Here is a 19,964-nt window from a genome sequence, read left to right as displayed (position 1 = left end):
CAACTGACATTCTGACAGAAATATCTCATGCAGGGGAGCCTGTGGCCCTGTTTAACTTTCCAGAAGACCAAGAAAGAACCCAAGTCGAAGAAGATGAGTTTGGTTTCTGGCGATTTTTCCAGTGGTACAAAGGGTATCATGGGTTGCCTTTGTATGTAAACTTGCAATGAAACCCTAGAATGTTACTTCTTGGCTGAACCTGATTTCGTTTGTAGAATGGCCTGGGAAGCAGCCCCAGTGATTAAGACTACAACCTATCACTGACATTAGAATAGAAGCTTCTTATGCAACAGTTGCCTATAAATAACATTTAAGACAGATGTTTATGGCTAATAAAGATTTTCCAAAAAGCACCTAGGAAATGGATAAACAAATGTTATTATTCATTGATTTAAAAATGCCGATTGAGGTTACCTAGGATCTCCCAGTGCTGCATCTGAATGCTGAGTCTATAAGAGTAAAGGCCATTTTGAGATACTCTCTGGTTCTATCTGGGGCTTCTCTGATAGCTCAGTTGGTAAAGAATCCACCTGTAATGCAGGAGACCCCAGTTTAATTCCTGGGTCGGGGAGATCCTCTGGAGTAGGGATAGGCTACCCACTCCAGTATTCTTGGGCTTCCCTTGTGGCTTAGCTGGTAAAGAATCTGCCTGCAATGTGGGAGATTTGATACCTGGGTTTGATCCCTGGGTTGGGAAGATCCCCTGCAGAAGGGAAAGGCTGTCCACTCCAGTATTCTTGCTGGAGAACTCTATGGACTGTATAGTCCATGGGGTGGCAAAGAATCGGACACGACTGAGTGACTTTCACTTTCACTTTCTGGTTCCAAAGCAGCTCACATTATCTGATATTAGGTAATCATGGTATATTGGTACATAGCCAGAAGGTTAAGGATAAGCGTAAGGATCCTATAGCCTTTGGCAAAAGTTCTCAAGCATTGCTGCATATTATTGATGGATGTTGATTGTTTTTTGTAGTGTAACAATAAATAGCAATGATACCTACATAATATCTTCCCACAAAGTCATTTGGCAACGAGAACATAATTATTTTGCTTTCCTCATTATGCATCTTCAAGTCTTTCAAAATAGTCTTGTTTACATGGTTGAAGTGGTCAGACCTGTGTGAAACAGTCAGATGTGTGATTTGACTTCTTTCCTAAAGAAGAGCCCCCTCAGGATGAAATTAGTTCCCCCACAAGGATATAATGACCAAAAAGGTATAAAATTGTGTCTTACACAAATTTGGCAAGAGAATATTTGTTCCTCTTTGTGGAACTTTGTAATTATACAGATGTCAATATAACTCTAGATGGACTTAGCTATTATATCAGTTTAGTAGAAATAATGTCCTTTTTCAGAGGAGAAAATGTGAGATCAGTCTTAAATATCCAGTTAAAAGAAGCTGTCACTGAACCAGTTACCTGTACATCATTGTGCCTTTGCGCTCGGTTGCTTCAGTCACATCTGACTCTTCATAACTCTATAGACTGCAGCCTGTCAGGCTCCTCTGTTTGTGGAATTTTCCAGGCAAGAATACTGGAGTGGGTTCCCATGCCTCCTCTAGGGGATCTTCCCAACCCAGGGGTTGAATCTGCATCTCCTGCACTGCAAACAGATTCTTTACTGGCGAGGCACTGGGGAAGCCCTGTACATCACTGTAGCCCAATTAGATGCCACTGCCTTGTACCTGCAGTCTGAAATTCTCGTATCACTTCAAATTTTCAGATTACTAGCATGACCCTACTTTTAGGATTATAGGTGTAATAGCATATTTTAGTGACATCTTGATTATGATATTAACAGGAGAGGAATCTGTAGTAGGCTTTCAGGACAATCTGTATTGTTCTGGTAAACATGAACATCTGAGCATCTGAGCAAAGGAGGGAAAAATGTGAAATCAGAAATTGTATCTTAAGATTCACAATATAACCTACTCTGAAAACAATGTGTTCTTCAGGCCTTCCCTGGGGTTGCTTACTTTCTAATAAGCTATTCCTTAAAGCTAGTCAAGTACTTTAATACACATGTGAAAATTATTCCTAGGCATTGGACCCCCAGGAACATTTTCATGTTTGTCATTGATTGCCTTGAGTTCCAAGCCTATACTAGTCTCTTACAAATAAGTGTGTCTTAGCATGGTTTGGTGTTAAAGCTCGATACAGTTCCAAAATGCCAATGACATTGAGACATAAACAGTACAAGTCAAAAATGCACAAATTCCCATTAGAACTCAGTGAACTTTGATTCTAAAGCCACCATTGTCAAAGAAACCAAGATTTTTTAAATAATTATTTTTAAGAGCAGTTACCTTTATCAACTCTAGAAGTATAAGCCTCTCAAAGCTCTGTTTCTTAAGTTCCTATTCTTGAATCGAATCATGTATGCAACTGCCTTTCATTTCCTTTTTTTTTCACTATACATATGTATTTACTTTGTTAGATTTGTACAATTTTTTTGTAACTTTGTGGGTATATCTATCTATATGTATATATATATTTAATGCAGCTGCCTTTCCTTAATGCACGTTCTATGATTGTAGATGAGCTGAAAAGCAAAATTGAGTATGAATCCATTGAAAATTATTTGATACTGTTTCTACTGTAGGTTTTATGTTTGGAAGTCCTCTCTTAGCCAATACTTCAGGTAATAATACTTTAGGATTAAATGCAGAGGATCCTACATTTCCTTTACCCTAACCTAAAAAATACAGCTTATTCATAAATTGTCAATATGTTTGTTCACAAGAGTTGTCTTTAGTGGAAAAGTGAGTCTTTATTATACATGTGGTGATTGTTGCTTTAATCACATAATACGGCACATACAGGAACACTTCTTAGGAAGGTACTTGTTAAGTGCTCCGATGGCCCGAGCTGACATGGAAATTAGAGTCTTTTAGGTCTGTGTCAGTGCCCTTGCCAAGGGCATCTGATATCCTTTGGATGTTGACCAAGGGACCTTGTACAAATAGATAAAGTGAATTTATAAGAATATTTCAGAGAAAGGACCTCATGGTAGACTCATTCTCACAGTGATTTGACATGTTCCTGGTTCTATCTAAAGCCTCTGTTGCAATAATCACAGCTCTGTGGTAACTATTTACAACCCACACGTTGCCAGACTTTACTGTCTCTAAATCTACATGTGCTTCTTTTGGATTTAAATAATTTGTGGAACTTATCCAATTGTCTGGGTAATGCTGCGAACCTTGTCATCGACAAGCAAAAGAATGAACTAAAATGATGATGCTGCCTATGGATGTTATATTGTCAGTTGTTGGAGGACTTAGCTGGCTTCTAGGGAATAAAATAATCAATTTTACTTAATTAAATGGAATCAACAGACATGTCTTATCTTTTCTCAATTATATCACCCGTGTTTTTACTTCTCTGTTGTCTCCCCATTGCCTAGCACCATAAACAGTTGGTAAATATTTTTGAATAAATGAATATGTTGAAGGTATACTTTTTAATTAAAGTACAGTTAACATATAATATTCATTTCAGTTGTAAATCAAGTGATTCAACATTTAAATATATTACAGAATAATCATCCTAGTAACCTGTTCTATATAAAATTATTAAAGTATTACTGACTATATTCCTTTTGCTATATATTACATCCTTGTGACATTTATTTTATAAGGAAGTTTTTGTTATATATTACACCCTGGTGACTTATTTATTTAATAAGGAAGTTTGTACTCTTAGTCCCCTTCATTTATTTCACTCAGCTCCCTGCCCTTCCCCCTCTAACAATCACTAGTTTGTCCTTTGTATCTATGCTTTTATGTTTCGCTTTGTTTATTTTTTAGATTTCATATATAAGTGAAATCATATGGTATTTTTCTTTCTTTCTGACTAATTTCACTTAGCATAATACCGTCTAGGTCCATTCATGGTGAGATTTCACTCTTTTTATGGCTGAGTAATATTGCATTGTACATGTATCCATTTGTCTATTGGTGGGCCCTTAGGTTGCTTCCATATCTTATATCTTGACTATTGTAAATAATGTTGAATTGAACACAGAAATCCATGTATCTTTTTGAATTAGTGTTTTTCATGTTTTTTGAATAAATACCAAGAAGTAGAACTGCTGGATTGTTTGGTAGTTCTGTTTTTAATTTTTTGAGGAATTGCCATATTGTTTTCCAGATTGGATGCAGAAGCATATATTGGAGTGTGACTGTTTTATATTAAGCCTGGCATTTCAGAGATTTATAAAATCCTAAAACAATGCCTGTCTTCTCACTAAATCTTTGTTTTGGAAAACATAATTCTTTTTCATAAAAATGTGTTAACATTTATTGTTATTTTTATGTAAATTAATCAAAACATTTGAAAGTTAGAAATCCAACCAAAAATGCAAGTATCAATAGCTGTAACTCACATTCCGATGTTCCTGGATGTCTGCAATATTTTTTGAGACTGTAAACTGTTTTGGAGATAAAAAGTCTGAGAGTTGCTGGCTCAGAGAAGGGAAATATATATTTGTGTCTGTGTGTGTGCTCAGTCACTCAGGTTGTCCCACTCTTTGTGGCCCTATGACAGTAGCCCGCCAGGCCCCTCTGTCCCTGGGATTCCCCAGGCAAGAATACTGGAGTGGGTGGCCATGTCCTTCTCCGGGGATCTTCCCGACAAAGGGATTGAACCCATGTCTCTTGCATTGGGAGGCAGTTTCTTTACCACTGAACCACCTGGGACACCCATATTTGTATGTAAAATAGCAATAACCAATTGTAATTTAAAATATAAAAAAAGTAAAATATCTAAAAATAGCCTTACAGGTCTATATGAAGTATAATAAAAAATGCTCTATTTCAGAATATTAAAGAAGATTCAGTAATTGAAGATTCACAGCATGTTATTTGATGGGAAGTTTCACTATCATAGTGGTATTCATTTTCCTTACTTAACTTATAGATTAGACATATATCTAAACAGCAAAAATATTTTAAACCAGTGAAAATGAAAATTTCTATAAAATTTAACTAAATAATTCTTAAGTTTATGTGAGAATAATAGGTTAGTAGCTGCAAAAAATATTTTTCAGTATTTTTAAGGAGACCTGTTAATCTGATATTATATTTATAGTAGAGAGTCAGATAAACAAAATCAGTGATCTCAAAACTAGCTTCATTGTGTGCTATGCATATATGTGTACATATATATATTCATTAGTATATGTTAAAGGAAACAGGCAATGGCAACCCACTCCAGTACTCTCGCCTGGAAAATCCCATGGACGGAGGAGCCTGGTAGGCTGCAGTCCATGGGGTCGCTAAGAGTTGGACATGACTGAGTGGCTTCACTTTCACTTTTCACTTTCATGCATTGGAGAAGGCAATGGCAACCCACTCCAGTGTTGTTGCCTGGAGAATCCCAGGGATGGGGGAGCCTGGTCGGCTGCCATATATGGGGTCGCACAGAGTCGGACACGACTGAAGCGACTTAGCAGCAGCAGCAAAGGAAACATTAGCACTCAACTTTGCTCACAATAAAGGACATATAAATGTAAACAATTCCTATCAGTTTGGTTAAGATAGATTATTAATATTAGAGGTAAATTGCATTTGTAAATTGCATTTGTAAATTACTGTGGGGGCAATTATAAATTGTAACTGCCTTCTTGGATAGCTACTTGCTATTATATATCAAGTGCTTTAAAATATTCATAATCTTCAATGTGGCAAATTTATTTCTAGTAATCTCTTCCACAAAAAATATTCAGATATGAAAAAAATATTTATACACAAATATGTTCATAACAGCAGTTTTTATAAGACAAATTTTAGAACAGCATGTATGTCTACATATATGGTAGTGATTAAGTAAATGTGGTAATTGTGAGGAAAACCACATGTAGAATAATATTAAATAAAAATAGAGAATACATTTCATATAGTGCATAAGTCTGGCTATGTAAAATGTATAACAGAATGCCTGGAGTAGACACCTTAATACATTAACTGTAGTTGTCTCTCAATTCTGGAATTGTGAATAATCAGTATTATCTTCTTTATTCCTTTCTGTATTTTCCTAAACTTTTTAAACAATGAATATATACTGTTGTTAAAGTAAATAAAAGCTTGCAATTCAATTAACTATTGAAGTTTCAACCTGTAGATTAAGACAAGTCAGACAAATGAAATTTTATATTGCATTTCAGCTCGAGATTACCTGCTCTTTTACATTTGACAGTAAGTTCTTTGGGTAGTACGTCCGCTTTCCCAGTGTAGCTTTTGTGCATTTGCAAATAAACCGTATGACTTAGTCACTTTATCTCTCTAGGTCTTTAATTTCCTTGCCTATCAAATGAAGTTCCTTCCAATTTTAAAATCTGGAATTGCGTGATAAATATTTAAAAACTATATTTCCAACAGAAACGCCTTTTGCCACAATCTATATGTATCTCTCTCACTATACATTTTCTCCTTATTCTCTTCTGTGTTTGTGTTTCTGGAGCTCCGTCTTCCCTCCCTAATATCTGGTGATTGAGAAAGTGAAAGTGAAAGTGAAGTCGCTCAGTCCTGTCCGACTCTTTGCGACCCCATGGACTGTAGCCTACCATGCTCCTCTGGCCATGGGATTTTCCAGGCAATAGTCCTGGAGTGGATTGCCATTTCCTTCTGATTGAGAAGGGATTATAATATCATCTTTCTGTCTCCCAGTATTACTACTCAAGGCAGCATCTAGATTCTAGTGTTCTTGTATGAATATTGTTGACTGTCATTTACAAGTCATCGGTGATGTACACTGTCATAGAATTTATAAAAATCTGTAGAGATTCTATGAATCTTGATATCAGTGGATCGATTTAAGCTTGATGGTGAAGGGCAATTGCCTGTTCCTTGTCATCTTAGCCTGTATTGTTGGACCTTACTGATTTTATCATGAGTTTGAGCAAACTCCGGGAGATGGTGAAGGACAGGGAAGCCTGGCACACTGTAGTCCCTGAGGTCGTAGTGTCGGACACAACTTAGCGATTGAACAACAACAACTGATTTTATACTCTATACTGTTGTACACAATCCAGGATTGGATACTTATATTTACCATTCAAAATGACTAGCATTTTGGAAAAACTTGTTTTTTTTTTGATGAAACTATTATATACTACTTAAATTGTAGTTGGCAATCTGATATTTTTAACTCGGTGGTACTTATTAAAATTATTGCTATATTTAGTTGTTAATTCAAATAAATTGCTAATGGTACTGGATGATATTATGAATACATATCATAATAGTATATGGTAAACTTTATGCAGATCCATTCTTGTGATATCAAATATACTTTTCTTATAATTTAATGTATTAAATTCTTTAGTGTAAAGTTTTAATCTATAGTGTATACTTTAAATGGAAGAGTAGACCTTAGAATTGACGCTTTTTGACTAATTGGTTATCTGGGGGGGAATATATGCTGTTTGATGCCTCCATGTGATTCATGTGTACTGATAAATTTCTTTTTAAACTTGCAGCAAATAGTGGCAGCAATAAATGCAGGGATTATACCTTTAGGAAACACCTCCAATCAAATCAGTCACTGGGATTTGGGAAGTTCCTTCTTCTTTGCTGGCACTGTTATTACAACCATAGGTAGGAGACAACTTATTTTGTTGTTTAATTTTGGTACAGCTTGTGAGTTAAAATTCATTTGTTTGAATTTTTTTACGGTTGGTCAAAATGGTCTTCTCAAGGTAGAAAACTTGAGTCTAGTAAATTGATTTTGAAAAGAGAGTTTAAAAGTTTGAACAAAGGAATGATGAAAATGAATTACTGATTCAGAATACCGAGTTGTTTAAAATCCACCCAAAACTCAGGAGCAGTTCAGTTGAGTCCTTTGACTAATGGACAAGAATATCAAAAAATGGCTTGAAATGATGGTCTTGGTAGAGGGGACAAGTAGTTTAAAAATTTCCTGCATCTTTGATTCTTTAGTACAGAAAGAAATGATTTGAGTACAGTTTTGACATTCTTTTCATGAAGTTCTTATTGGATATCACTTTCTTCAACTTATAAAATTTAATTCTACATTTTAGCAGATTGTTCTATTCTTATGTGGTTGTCTATTATGATTGCTTCAGACCTTTTTATGCATTATGTTTTTCCAGGAACTCAAATCTGTAAAAAATTAACAGTGAAACATGAGGATTACAGAAAGAATGAAACTTTAAGCCTTTTATCTTTTCATCACGTTGAATGTCATAGTGTTTGAAAGTGGAACATGGTCTCTTTTTGGGGACTGACTGCATCCACTCAGCACGCCCTAGGCAGCAGAATGGGTACATGTAGGCAACGTCTCTTCTGTTATTCTTCAGTGCCCAAGAAATATTCCGAGGATATAAACGCAGACCCCATAGTGAAAGCTATGCTTGCCATGCTGTGAGAATTGGGAGGGGTTACAGTTATTTTGTTTCATGGAAGGAGGTAGGTTTAAAGAATAATTTTCAACAAAGGGAAGAAAATGGACCCATCACAGTTATGTAGAAAATATGTGTGCAAAAGGAATTCTCTTGCACATATGCTTGTGATGAGATTTCCTCTCATGAGCCTGACCTCTGATTTGGGCACATGAATTAATTTTCTAAAGGCTTTAATTTTATTGTTTGTCATTAGTAGATTATGAAGTGCCTACAGTTTTCAAATGAGCACTTCTATCAAAGTCCTGAATAAGAGAACATGGACAGTTTATGGATGAACTCTTGCTTAAATTTTCCTTTGAGAAGAATTTGTCGTGTCCTGTCATTATGTGGATCCACTGTAATGCCTTTTTGTGCTGAATCACTTGCCAGTGAAATAAATCCCTTAGCATGTTGATGTTTGCCTTCGTTCAGAGGTCAAAGAACTATGTTTACTCTTACATTTCCATCAGCTAGGTCAAAAGTTGTGTGGCTGTGAAAATCTGGAAGAATGGCAACCTTGATTTCTAACCATAATAATAGGTTAACCGTGGAGCTTAGACGGCTTGGCCATTTCTACTTGGAAATAACTGTTTATTGGGTAAACTACTTAGAGTCTGGAAGGAAAAAAAAGCTCACAGACAGAGTGAGAATGGTGTGTTTCTGCCCAGTGAAAACTCAAAAAGTCCACGTGATAGCTCATTGTGACCACCTCTAAATTATTCTCCAAGAGACTTAGTCATTATACAGACTTCCTGTTGCGTCCTATGTTTATAAACAGTCTCATTTTTTGAATCCCAAATTCAGTAAGTTTTGCAGACATATACTTCAACACATGAAAAAAAATAAACCATTATTACCAGTCTTACCCCAAATTATAGCCATTAAGCACAGTAGCTGATTATTTCGGTTGTTTAGGTAGCTCCCTGACAGCCCACATCTCTTATTGTTCTACCTCCGGCTTTAATCTTAGGTTGATTAAGTCATTCTAGGCCACCGACATTTACTCCACGGTCTCCTTCTCTAAGGTCAAGGCAGTCTCCTCTAGCCTTAGACTAGTTTTATGTCTAGGGCAAGGTAAATGTTTGGCCTTTTTCGTAAGTCTCCATTTGACATCCAAGTCATTATTTAATAAAATTCAGTGTAATTATCAATATTGCTAATGATAGTAATTGTCTGACCTTTGAAGTGGTTTTTAGAAATTGAGGAAATTGTAACCTCTAGCACTAAGCTGCATTGCATTAGTTGTTTAAACAATAAACTTGAGACAGTCTGGGAGAATCCATTTCAGTGGCTTCTTGTAGGGTGCCTGATACAGGCAGTGTTTCGTGGAGCTTCACTGGCTGACACTGTCCCTGATTTTTCTGCTCAGTGTAGACAATTTATCTAACATGTCAAAGTGACCCTTTCTATTCATTACAAATATGCCCAAGAGAAGTTCAGTTATACAAAATAGAATGTTAACATTTAAGGTCTAATTTAATCTCTTCATATATCCACATGCTCTTTCCAAAACCATACCCTTCCAAACCCTTCACAAATTCCATTTCACAGACTAATGTACGTTGTTGACTATTCTTTTTCTCTCATTCCTTACTCCCAGTTCATCAGTCAATCCTGCTGGCTATGCCTTTAAAGGAGATCTAGAATTTAACTACTGCTCCCCATTCAAACTGCCACCATTTTTGGCCCAAGCCAGCATCATCTCAGTGCCAGCATCCCTGTATAGAGAAACCTTCGGCCCAGAAATACTCTCTGGATTCCAACTAATTCAGAGTAAATACTGTTCTGCATTGCTTCGGTTATCTAGTAAGATGCACGTTCTGGGATTTTTGTGTATTTGAGTCTTTTCTGTATCCCCCAATGCCTGACACATAGTGACTGCTGCTGCTGCTGCTAAGTCACTTCAGGCGTGTCCGACTCTGTGTGACCCCATAGATGGCAGCCCACCAGGCTCCCCCGTCCCTGGGATTCTCCAGGCAGACACATAGTGGATACTTAATAATTATTTTTGGAGTTAAAAAACAGATGTAGATTCTAAATGAGATGAAATACAGCTTGTTGGAAATTATATAACATTAAATTGATAACTTATTACACTAAATTCTTAATTCCTTAAACAGGTTACTAACATTTTTGTTCATTTATTTATTCAGTAAATAATAAAACATGATTTGTCTGCCACTGTAAAGATAAGAGGTAAATTATTTGAGACCAAGTGGCACACAGACCAGTCAGGGAGGTCAGTAGGCAAATTGTCATTTACCATGTAGCCTGCCAGGTGCTATGGCTTAAGAGCATTTAATGCAAATATGCTGGGAAGATTCTTTGGAAAAAGAAATGGCAACCCACCAGTATTCTTGCCTGGAGAATTCCAGGGACAGAGGAAGGAGCCTGGCAGGCTACAGTCCATGGGGTCACAAAGAGTTGGACACAACTGAATAACTAAAATTTCACTTCAGGTAATTAAAGGCATTAATAAAATGAGAGCTTTGTAGGCATCGGGAGTTCATGTGGGAAAGATTAGAGGTAACAGAGAGTATGATCTGTTCAGGAACTGTTGTTGAGTTGCTCAGTCATGTCCAGTTCTTTTTCAGCACTATGGACTGTAGCCCACCAGCCTCCTTTGTCTATGGGATTTCCCAGGCAGAAATACTAGAGTGGGTTTCCATTTCCTCCTGTAGGGGAATCTTCCTCACCCAGGGATCAAACCTGCACCCCCTGCATTGCAGGCAGATTCTTTACCACTGAACAACCTGGGAAGCCCGTTTAGGAGTTATAGGCCATCCCAAATGGTTGTTTGTAGTTGAAGGGATTCATCTTTAGGACTGTGTAAATCAAGTCAACATAGTAGCTCCTACTGAAATCTATGCTAGTTCTGCTGCTGCTGGGAGTGTAAAAGGAAATAAGAACACAGTTTTGGTTTGCAATCTAATTTGAGAGATAAAATTTATGGTTAGGAAATAATGGGAAAATGACAGAAATAGGTCTTGTAGAATCACATATTATATGGAATGATTGTTTCAGTGCTATAAGAAGAGAAAAAGGAAAGAACATGTGGGCTAGAACAGGGGGAAAAGGCTTAATTAGAGAAGTTGGGTTTGAGCTATGCTTTGAAGAAAATGTTTTGGTTTAGATTGGTGGAGGGAATAAAAGCCTCCTGGTCTGTGAGATAGCCAGGGAAAAAACCAAGAGAGAACGAACCTGACTTATTTTGAAGACAGAAAAGTATTCAAGTAGACCGGAGGAATTGTTTAACCAGGTAGTGGGAAATGTTATTGACTGATTCAAATGGGAAGAACACAGTTGAAAATAATTTGTTTTTTGAGAAGTTTGGACCTACTGTACTAAGAACAAAGGATTTTTTTTTTTTTTTTGAAAATGAGTTGATAGGTTAAAAGTAACCTTAGAAGATGCATCTGTCTGGAATGGAATATGTGGAGACTGACAGTGAGGGAATAATTAAGAGGCCTTTACCGTGATCCACAGAAGAGTCAGAGTATTGACTGGGAGGATTGGAGCTGGTGTTGAGAAATGGGATTCGGACAAAAGGTTGAAATAATTAGATGCAAGAATCAACAGGCCTTGGGGAGTAATGCAATGAAGAGAGAGGTGTCAAAATGTTGACTATTGAATATTTAGGCAGCAGGTCAGTACAGTTCGTAGGCAGTGCTAGTTGATGCTGTGAAGAAAAAGAAGTTTTAAAAAATGGTCAATTAAAATAAATAAATTGATTTTTTTAATGGCCGAAATTTTATACATGTTGTTGTCTTAGGAAGCTTCATTTTAGTTGTTTTCCTTCCTCAAATTTAAATTTGTTGGTTTATTCTTTAATTCAGACAGACTAGAAAGACAAGTTAAACAGGCTCCCTCCTGGAGCGCTTGGCTTTGAGGAAACCCAAAATCAGTCAGTGCCCTGAAAAACAAAATCAGTGGTGATAAGTGCTCCATAAAAGTTCATGTGTGTGATGGAGAGTCGATTGTGGAGCCAGGGCAAGGAGTGGGAGGTGCTCTAGAGCAGACTGATTCAACAGCTCTCAGAGCAGGTAACAGTTAAGCTAAAGATTAAAGGATGAAACAAAATCAGCCAGGAAACCAACGAAGATGCATGTGGGCTCAGTTGTGTCCAACTCTTTCCAACGCCATGGACTGTAACCCACCAAGCTCTCTTGTCCATGGGATTTCCCAGGCAAGAACATTGGAGTGGGTTGCTGTCTCCTTCTCCAGGGAGATCTTCTCGACCCAGGGATCAAATGTGCACCTCCTGTGATTGGCAAGCCTTGGCAGGTGGATTCTTTACTGCTGAGCCACCTGGGAAGCCCAAGTCAGGAAGAGAAGAATGCAGAGATGAGTTCAGGCAGAGGGCACAGCATGGCAAAGAAGAAGCAAGGTTAGCAAGATGAACGGGGGCTGGAGCATGTTAGGACCTGATAGTTGTGACAATATCCTCAATTCAGTGGGAAGCCAAGGAAAAATTTCAGCAGAAAAGAGTCCTAATGTGACTCATGTTGCTGTTCAGAGGGCAAAAGGGAAAGCAGGAAGGCCATTGCGAAGGTTATTGCATTAATCCATAAGAGAGAAAGCAACATAGAGAGTGTCATGCTGAGTGAAGTAAGTCAGACACAGAAAGACAGATGTCATATGAGATAGCTTATATGGGGAAGGGGATCCAAAACAAAAGAGTATATATGAGCTTCTTTACAAAAGAAAAGCAGAGTCATGAATGCAGAAAACAAACTTACAGTCACCAGGGGATAAGGGAGGGGAGGGGGATACACTGGGGTTTGGGACTGACATATACACACTACCATACATAAAACAGGTAACGAAATACCAGTAACCTCAGACATGCAGATGACACCACCCTTATGGCAGAAAGTGAAGAGGAACTCAAAAGCCTCTTGATGAAAGAGGAGAGTGAAAAAGTTGGCTTAAAGCTCAACATTCAGAAAACGAAGATCATGGCATCTGGTCCCATCACTTCATGGGAAATAGATGGGGAAACAGTGGAAACAGTGTCAGACTTTATTTTGGGGGGCTCCAAAATCACTGCAGTTGGTGACTGCAGCCATAAAATTAAAAGACTCTTACTCCTTGGAAGAAAAGTTATGACCAACCTAGATAGCATATTGAAAAGCAGAGACATTACTTTGCCAACAAAGGTCCGTCTAGTCAAGGTTATGGTTTTTCCTGTGGTCAGGTATGGATGTGAGAGATGGACTGTGAAGAAGGCTGAGCGCCGAAGAATTGATGTGTTTGAACTGTGGTGTTGGAGAAGACTCTTGAGAGTCCCTTGGACTGCAAGGAGATCCAACCAGTGCATTCTGAAGGAGATCAGCTCTGGGATTTCTTTGGAGGGACTGATGCTGAAGCTGAAACTCTAGTACTTTGGCCACCTCATGTGAAGAGTTGACTCACTGGAAAAGACTCTTAATAAGGACCTACTGTATAGCTCAGGAAACTCTACTCAGTACTCTGTAATGACCCATATGGGAAAATAATCTAGCAAAAAGAGTGGATATATGTGAATGTATAACTGTTTCTTGAAATTGATACAACATTGTAAATCAACTATATTCCCATAAAATTTTTTTTTTCAAAAGAGAGTTTATGAATAGAAATATACTTGTCTCTGAGAATAGTGCCATGGGAAGTTTAATGTTTTAAATTTTAAGTTATTTTAAAGCTAATAAGAAATCAGTTAAATTCTAGGAAAGTCTGTTGGCAAAAGTGATGTAATGGAAAACTGTATTCTATTTTGAGGTCAATTTAAAGATTAGAATAAGATGTAAGGTGATTTTGTTCCCAGAAGGCATTAAAATATAATGAAATTTTCCCCAGTGGAAAGTAAATTGAAATGCCAGAGCCAGGATTTGCCCAAGCTTATCACTGAATCATCATGATCTCTGAGTGTCAGAATGCGAATAACAAGATAGCACTATGGTCTATAGCAACTTCAAGATCTCAAAGCATCATGTTAGGTCTTATGGAAAACATTTCCTCAGAGTCATGTTTCTTGTATTTACAAAGGACTCTTGTTTTCTTCCCCTTGAGTTATAGAGATTGGATTCAAGTATATAATTTCTGTGTTTAGTTTTTCTGTATTTTGAACCAGCCACCGAGTCTCTCAATTTCCTTATACCTTGGTTGAATTATTGAATTGCTGACACTGTTAGGACAATAGTCACAGATTTTTTGCAAGCTCCTGTTTCACCTGTTTAGCATAATGCTTACTTGAGTAGACAAAAAGGACAAAAAACTAGAGAGTGGTTTAAACAAACAATTCCTGATAAAAAAAGGTCAATTTTGAAAATGCCAGAAGTATATTGAAAAGTGTAAAGCCTTATGCATATCTTTATCAGGGAATCTAGGGCCTTCCTGTTGGACATGATAAAAAACAAATAAACAACAGCAACAAAAAACTATAGCTTAAAAGGTGAGGAAAAAGTTGTAAGAGCTTTTCTGTACAATTTTGTTATCTCATGAAACCACTAACTGAACTTGGAAATGAGCAGACTTAAGGCAGTGGGATGTAGAATTTGACAGCCAGCGTTTTCCTGGGGGTGATGTCATTGCAACTTTGGTTGTTAGGTGCTATCTTATTTATTTGGTATACTCGTAATTCGGTGGCATTTCACTACTCTCTTGGATATTTTCTGAGAACTGCATATTGGATTTTGGGAACCTATTTTAAAGGAAAGCTGAACTTCTTTCAGGCAGCTTAAAAGCTGAATTATCTCGCAAGGTGACTTCCAGCTCTGACTCCACAATCTCCTTGCATTTTTCTTTATACCAGTTTGTTAAAGTAGATTATTCTTTTTCCAAAATCTGTAATTCTAATGCTGTACAGTTGAAATTCAGAGGTTGAAATTAAGAAATTGTTTTGGGTCATTGATGCTCTGTTTCTCTTCTAATCTACTAAAATGAACAAAAGGAAAGCCTGTCTCAAGATATTTGTGTATATATATATGTTCCTACCATTCAAAATCTTCACATAGGTTTATTTTCTAAGTTAAAATGCATTTCTTTCTCAGAGAAGAAAAATGCCTTCTGAACAGTAGTTAAGTTTGCAGAGTGTAAGATTATATTTGATAGACAATAAAGCAGAATTTTTACTTAAATAGTGTTAAAGACTCTAAAGCAATAATAATGAAATAGAATAGTCATCTTCTTTTCTCATTATGTATGTTAGTATGTATGTTAGTCATCCACAAAGAGGTTTAATTCAGAGCACTGAGTATTTAGAATCCTATGCTAATTGAAAGGAGTGTTATGGATGTAATCTTCCCAGGAGTGATCCAGCAGTGTTATGGATATAGTCTTTCCAGGAGTGAAGCAGTGTTTATTATTATTATTTTGAGGTAGTAGAATGCAGAGCAAGAAAGTGTAGATATAAAAGAAACTGAAAGTGCCAGTGAGAGGAGGGCTATGGTATCAGCTTAGTAGTCATCCATATCTTCGGTGTATTCAAGGCAGAAATTGCTTATATTCTGCAACAAAATAAACTTGTATGTATTTCTGTCTACTTTTGAAAAGTTTGCATTAACATACTTTTAATCTTCCGAAAAGCAATCACTGTTAAACCGTGTGATTGTGAAATTACCTTAAAGTTGGAAGCAAAGAATTGTCGTGAAGTTCATGCCCTGAATAAATACAGAATCTATTTTTAATCTTGTCTTTTCTCCTTTCCCAACCACTGACATGCAGCACGTTTGTCATACATTATAGGTTTTAAAGAACATCTGATTGACCCCTAAATATGCAAGTATTGTGCGAAATGTGATTAAAACTATAGGTGGGATGATTATCAGGAAAACATTTTTTTTTTAATTGTCTCAAGTACTGCATTTGATAGGGAAGGAATGTAATAACATTTGTCTGGACCTGTCTACTTTAAGCTAGTAATTATACTACATATTTGTTTTCTTCCCAATCCTTAAAAAAAAAATCTAGACTTGTGCAATCTTACTCTTGGAAATTGGCATTGTTATTTATGTGGTACTGAAATTATAACATGATATATGCAAAAGAAGTGCCTGTGCCAAATGAGGTTCATGAGTAATTATTGTGGTTTGTGTGCACATAAGGTACAATGCAAATAATTAATTTAAAACAAAATAATTCCAGGCAGCCATCTTTTGGTTCTAAAGTACCACTGGAGGAAATATTGATCATATAAACTTTTGAAAGTCACAGTTCAGTTCAGTTCAGTCGCTCAGTCGTATCTGACTCTTTGCAACCCCATGGACTGCAGCATGCCAGGCCTCCCTGTCTACCACCAACTCCCGGAGCTGACTCAAACTCATGTCCATTAAGTCGATGATGCTGTCCAACCATCTCATCCTCCGTCATCCCCTTCTTCTCCTGCCTTCAGTCTTTCCCAGCATCAGGGTCTTTTCCAGTGAGTCAGCTCTTCGCATCAGGTGGCCAAAGTATTGGAGTTTCAGCTTCATCATCAGTCCTTCCAGTGAATATTCAGGACTGATTTCCTTTAGGATGGACTGGTTGGATCTCCTTGCTGTCCAAGGGACTCAAGAGTCTTCTCCAACACCACAGTTCAAAAGCATCAATTCTTCGGTGCCACAGGTCTCAAAAATGCATGTTAATTACTAATCTTAAACTTCTTTCCCTATTAACTTTATTTTTAAAGCAAAAACAACAAACAAGTGGACAAGTTTGGTTGATATGTTGTGCCTTTCCTCTCTAAGTTTAATCTTCCCTTATTGTAGATTCTAACAAAGAATTTCCAAAGGCAAGCAGCAAGAGAAGGAAAAAGAGAGGGTGTGGAATAAATCATGATCCGCTTAAGCAGCTCCTGTTCAAACAATGCAGGTTTTAATAGGTTATTTCATTGCTACCTGTAGATGACTTAATAGAAACTCTGTTTAAATTTCATTTGATGCATTAAAAAAACAGATGTAGACATGACCTCCTAATAAATATTATAGTGCAAGTCAATGAAGTTCTGTATGTATTCATGCTAGTTTTACTTACATTGTCCCTCTCAGAATGAAAATATTTCTCCCTATTTTTTTAAAGAAGTGATACAGGAGAAGGAACATCAGATTTCATTTCAGAGACGTTGTTTAGGTTTTGTCTTTACTGCTAACTAGGGTTGTGTTCTTTTAAGCAAATCACAGTTCTTCTATTATCCTTAACTTTCTTCTTTATCAAAGAGGGCTAATGTTTCTCACAATCAAAATTGTTGTGAAGGTTAAATAAACGTATATGTAGAAACAGTTTGTACACTGAATGACAGTATAATAAATTGAAACTAATTTTGTTACTAGGGTAATTTTTATTTTATTATTAAACTTTATATTACATTTATTTATGTTACTAATGTTAACGAAGAAAGTTCATTCTTTCTTAAAGATTTGATCCATTCATTTTAATTATTATAATATTTATAATGTTGCCTTCACATACTTAAGGTGTGCTCAAACCAGTTATTCTCACAATGCTCAGTGTTAGATTTGACTAGTTTCTTCATCTAGTTAATTTGTAGTTTGATATAACAAAATGAGTTGATTTTAATGATATTTAGGTGATCTAAAATATGATCATCAGAATAATATATAATGAAGCAAGGTGTTAACTATTAGTTGAGAATAATAAAAGTTAGTGAAAGTCAGACAGTCATGTTCGACTCTTTGTGACCCCATGGACTGTAGCCCACCAGGCTCCTTTGTCCATGGAATTCTCCAGGCCAGAATACTGGAGTGGGTAGTCATTCCCTTCTCCAGGGAATCTTCCTGACCCAGGGATCAAACCTGGGTCTCCCACATTGCAGGCCAATTCTTTACCAACTGAACTACTATTTGAATAAATGAAAAAAAATCTGTGCCTCTGTATTAGTATCTGCCAAGTTATTTTCTGTAGTAAACAACCCTCACATTTTGTTGGCTTTACAGAATTAAATGTTTATTTCCTGATCACATTGTATGTCCAGTGTGGATCAATGGGAGGGCCCTGCCCTTGTAAGAAGGAGGGCGTGGAAAACTGACCTCTGGCTGATCATGCTTTGTATGTGTGAACACACTGTATTTACCAACATGACATTAGCCAGACTACCTTCAAGAGTATAGGTGGGGAAGTGCTCTCCTGCCCTGAGATCAGAACAACCAGGGTATTTTGTGACAGCCCTACTAACTTCCACAAGCAAATATACTAATTAGATACTTCCTTGAATGTTCTTTGATAGTCAAAGTAATTAAACATCATAACAAAATATAGTTTGTATTTTAATTCGCTTTTTCAAATTGTGTCTCCTTAAGTCCGTCACTGCAATAGGATTTTCATTTTTCACATCTAATGTTGTGCTACTGAAGGAGACTGTGTTCCAAATTTACCTCCGTCTACAGTGTTTCATCAGTGTTACTATCTCAAAATGAAAATAAGAATCAATATATACAATTCTAGTTTTAGTTTCTTGGCAGAGATTTCGCTGTCATTCATTAGTGATATTGCATAGGGTTCCATTAGCATTTAGAGTACAGTCACCTTTTGATATACATGGAAGAACTGACTCCAGAACCCCCACAGGTACCCAGATCCATAGATACTCAATTCTCTTATATAAAATAGTACAGTGTTTGTATATAACCTATAGATTATACTTTAAATCACTTCTAGATTAATTTTAATACCTAATGTAATATAAATGCTATGTAAGTAGTTGCAAGTATAATATAAATGCTATGGAAATAGTTGCCCGCATTTGCCAAATTCAAGTTTTGCTTTTTGGAACTTTCTGGAAATTTTTTTTTTTTCAAATATTTTTGATCCGTGGTTCATTCAGTCTTCAGATACAGAAACCAAAGCTATGGAGGGCCAACTGCATTTTATTAATGATCACTTATCAAGGTCAAAATTATGATGATACAAAAACAGTAAAACCGTTTAGGAAAATAAATTAAACAACTATGTTTACCTTTGATGTAGAAGTGAAATAATGCAGGGGTCAGCAAACTATGACCCTGTGGGCAAAATCCAGCCTTGCTTCTGTTATGTAATTAGAACACGGCGATGTCCACTTATGTTAGTACCCTCTTTGGTTACCTTCATGCTATAATGGCAGAGTTGAATAGTGCACCAGAGGTGTGTATGGCTGCAAAGCTGAAAATTTTACTATCTGGCCCTTTATAGAAAACATTTGCCAAGCACTGGACTAAAGAACATTAAGCAAAAAAAAAAAAAAAAAAATACAATTTGTAACTAGAAGACCCAGGTTTGTCCTGATTCTAACATTATTCACTGTGTACTTTTGACCAGATCACTGAACATCTCTGAGTTATTTTCTCATGTGAGTAGTCCATATGATCTCCTAATAAGTGAATAATAGTTGTGCTTCCTGTCCCCCAGGATTTTATGAAAATTCAAAGGATATTTAATAATGCTTCACTACTATGCAATTAAAATTCATCATTTTAAAAGAAGATGCTTTTTTTCCTCCATTTTTCCTCATTGTCCAATAAAGGTTGAAATGCGCTCTGTGACTTAAATTCTGTGAACCTCTGGAACGTTAAGCCTAGGGGTTTATTTTCCAGAGAGATGACCC

At 36.6% G+C, this 19,964-nt stretch overlaps 1 protein-coding gene across 3 annotated transcripts in view; it reads left to right on the top strand.

The window, feature by feature from the left end:
* The window catches only part of KCNK2 (potassium two pore domain channel subfamily K member 2), a 231,562-nt gene that overhangs the window by 129,789 nt on the left and 81,809 nt on the right, over positions 1–19,964 (top strand). For all 3 annotated transcript variants that reach the window (XM_013970432.2, XM_005690991.3, XM_005690992.3), the window contains exon 3: positions 7,484–7,601. In XM_013970432.2, coding sequence (XP_013825886.1) covers positions 7,484–7,601 — 118 coding nt within the window. The remainder of the gene's footprint in view (positions 1–7,483; positions 7,602–19,964) is intronic.

The sequence above is a fragment of the Capra hircus genome, chromosome 16 (genome assembly GCF_001704415.2).
Source record: "Capra hircus breed San Clemente chromosome 16, ASM170441v1, whole genome shotgun sequence".
NCBI lineage: Eukaryota > Metazoa > Chordata > Mammalia > Artiodactyla > Bovidae > Capra > Capra hircus.
Note: the sequence above shows the minus strand (reverse complement) of the source record. Positions and strands in the feature narration are given on the sequence as shown.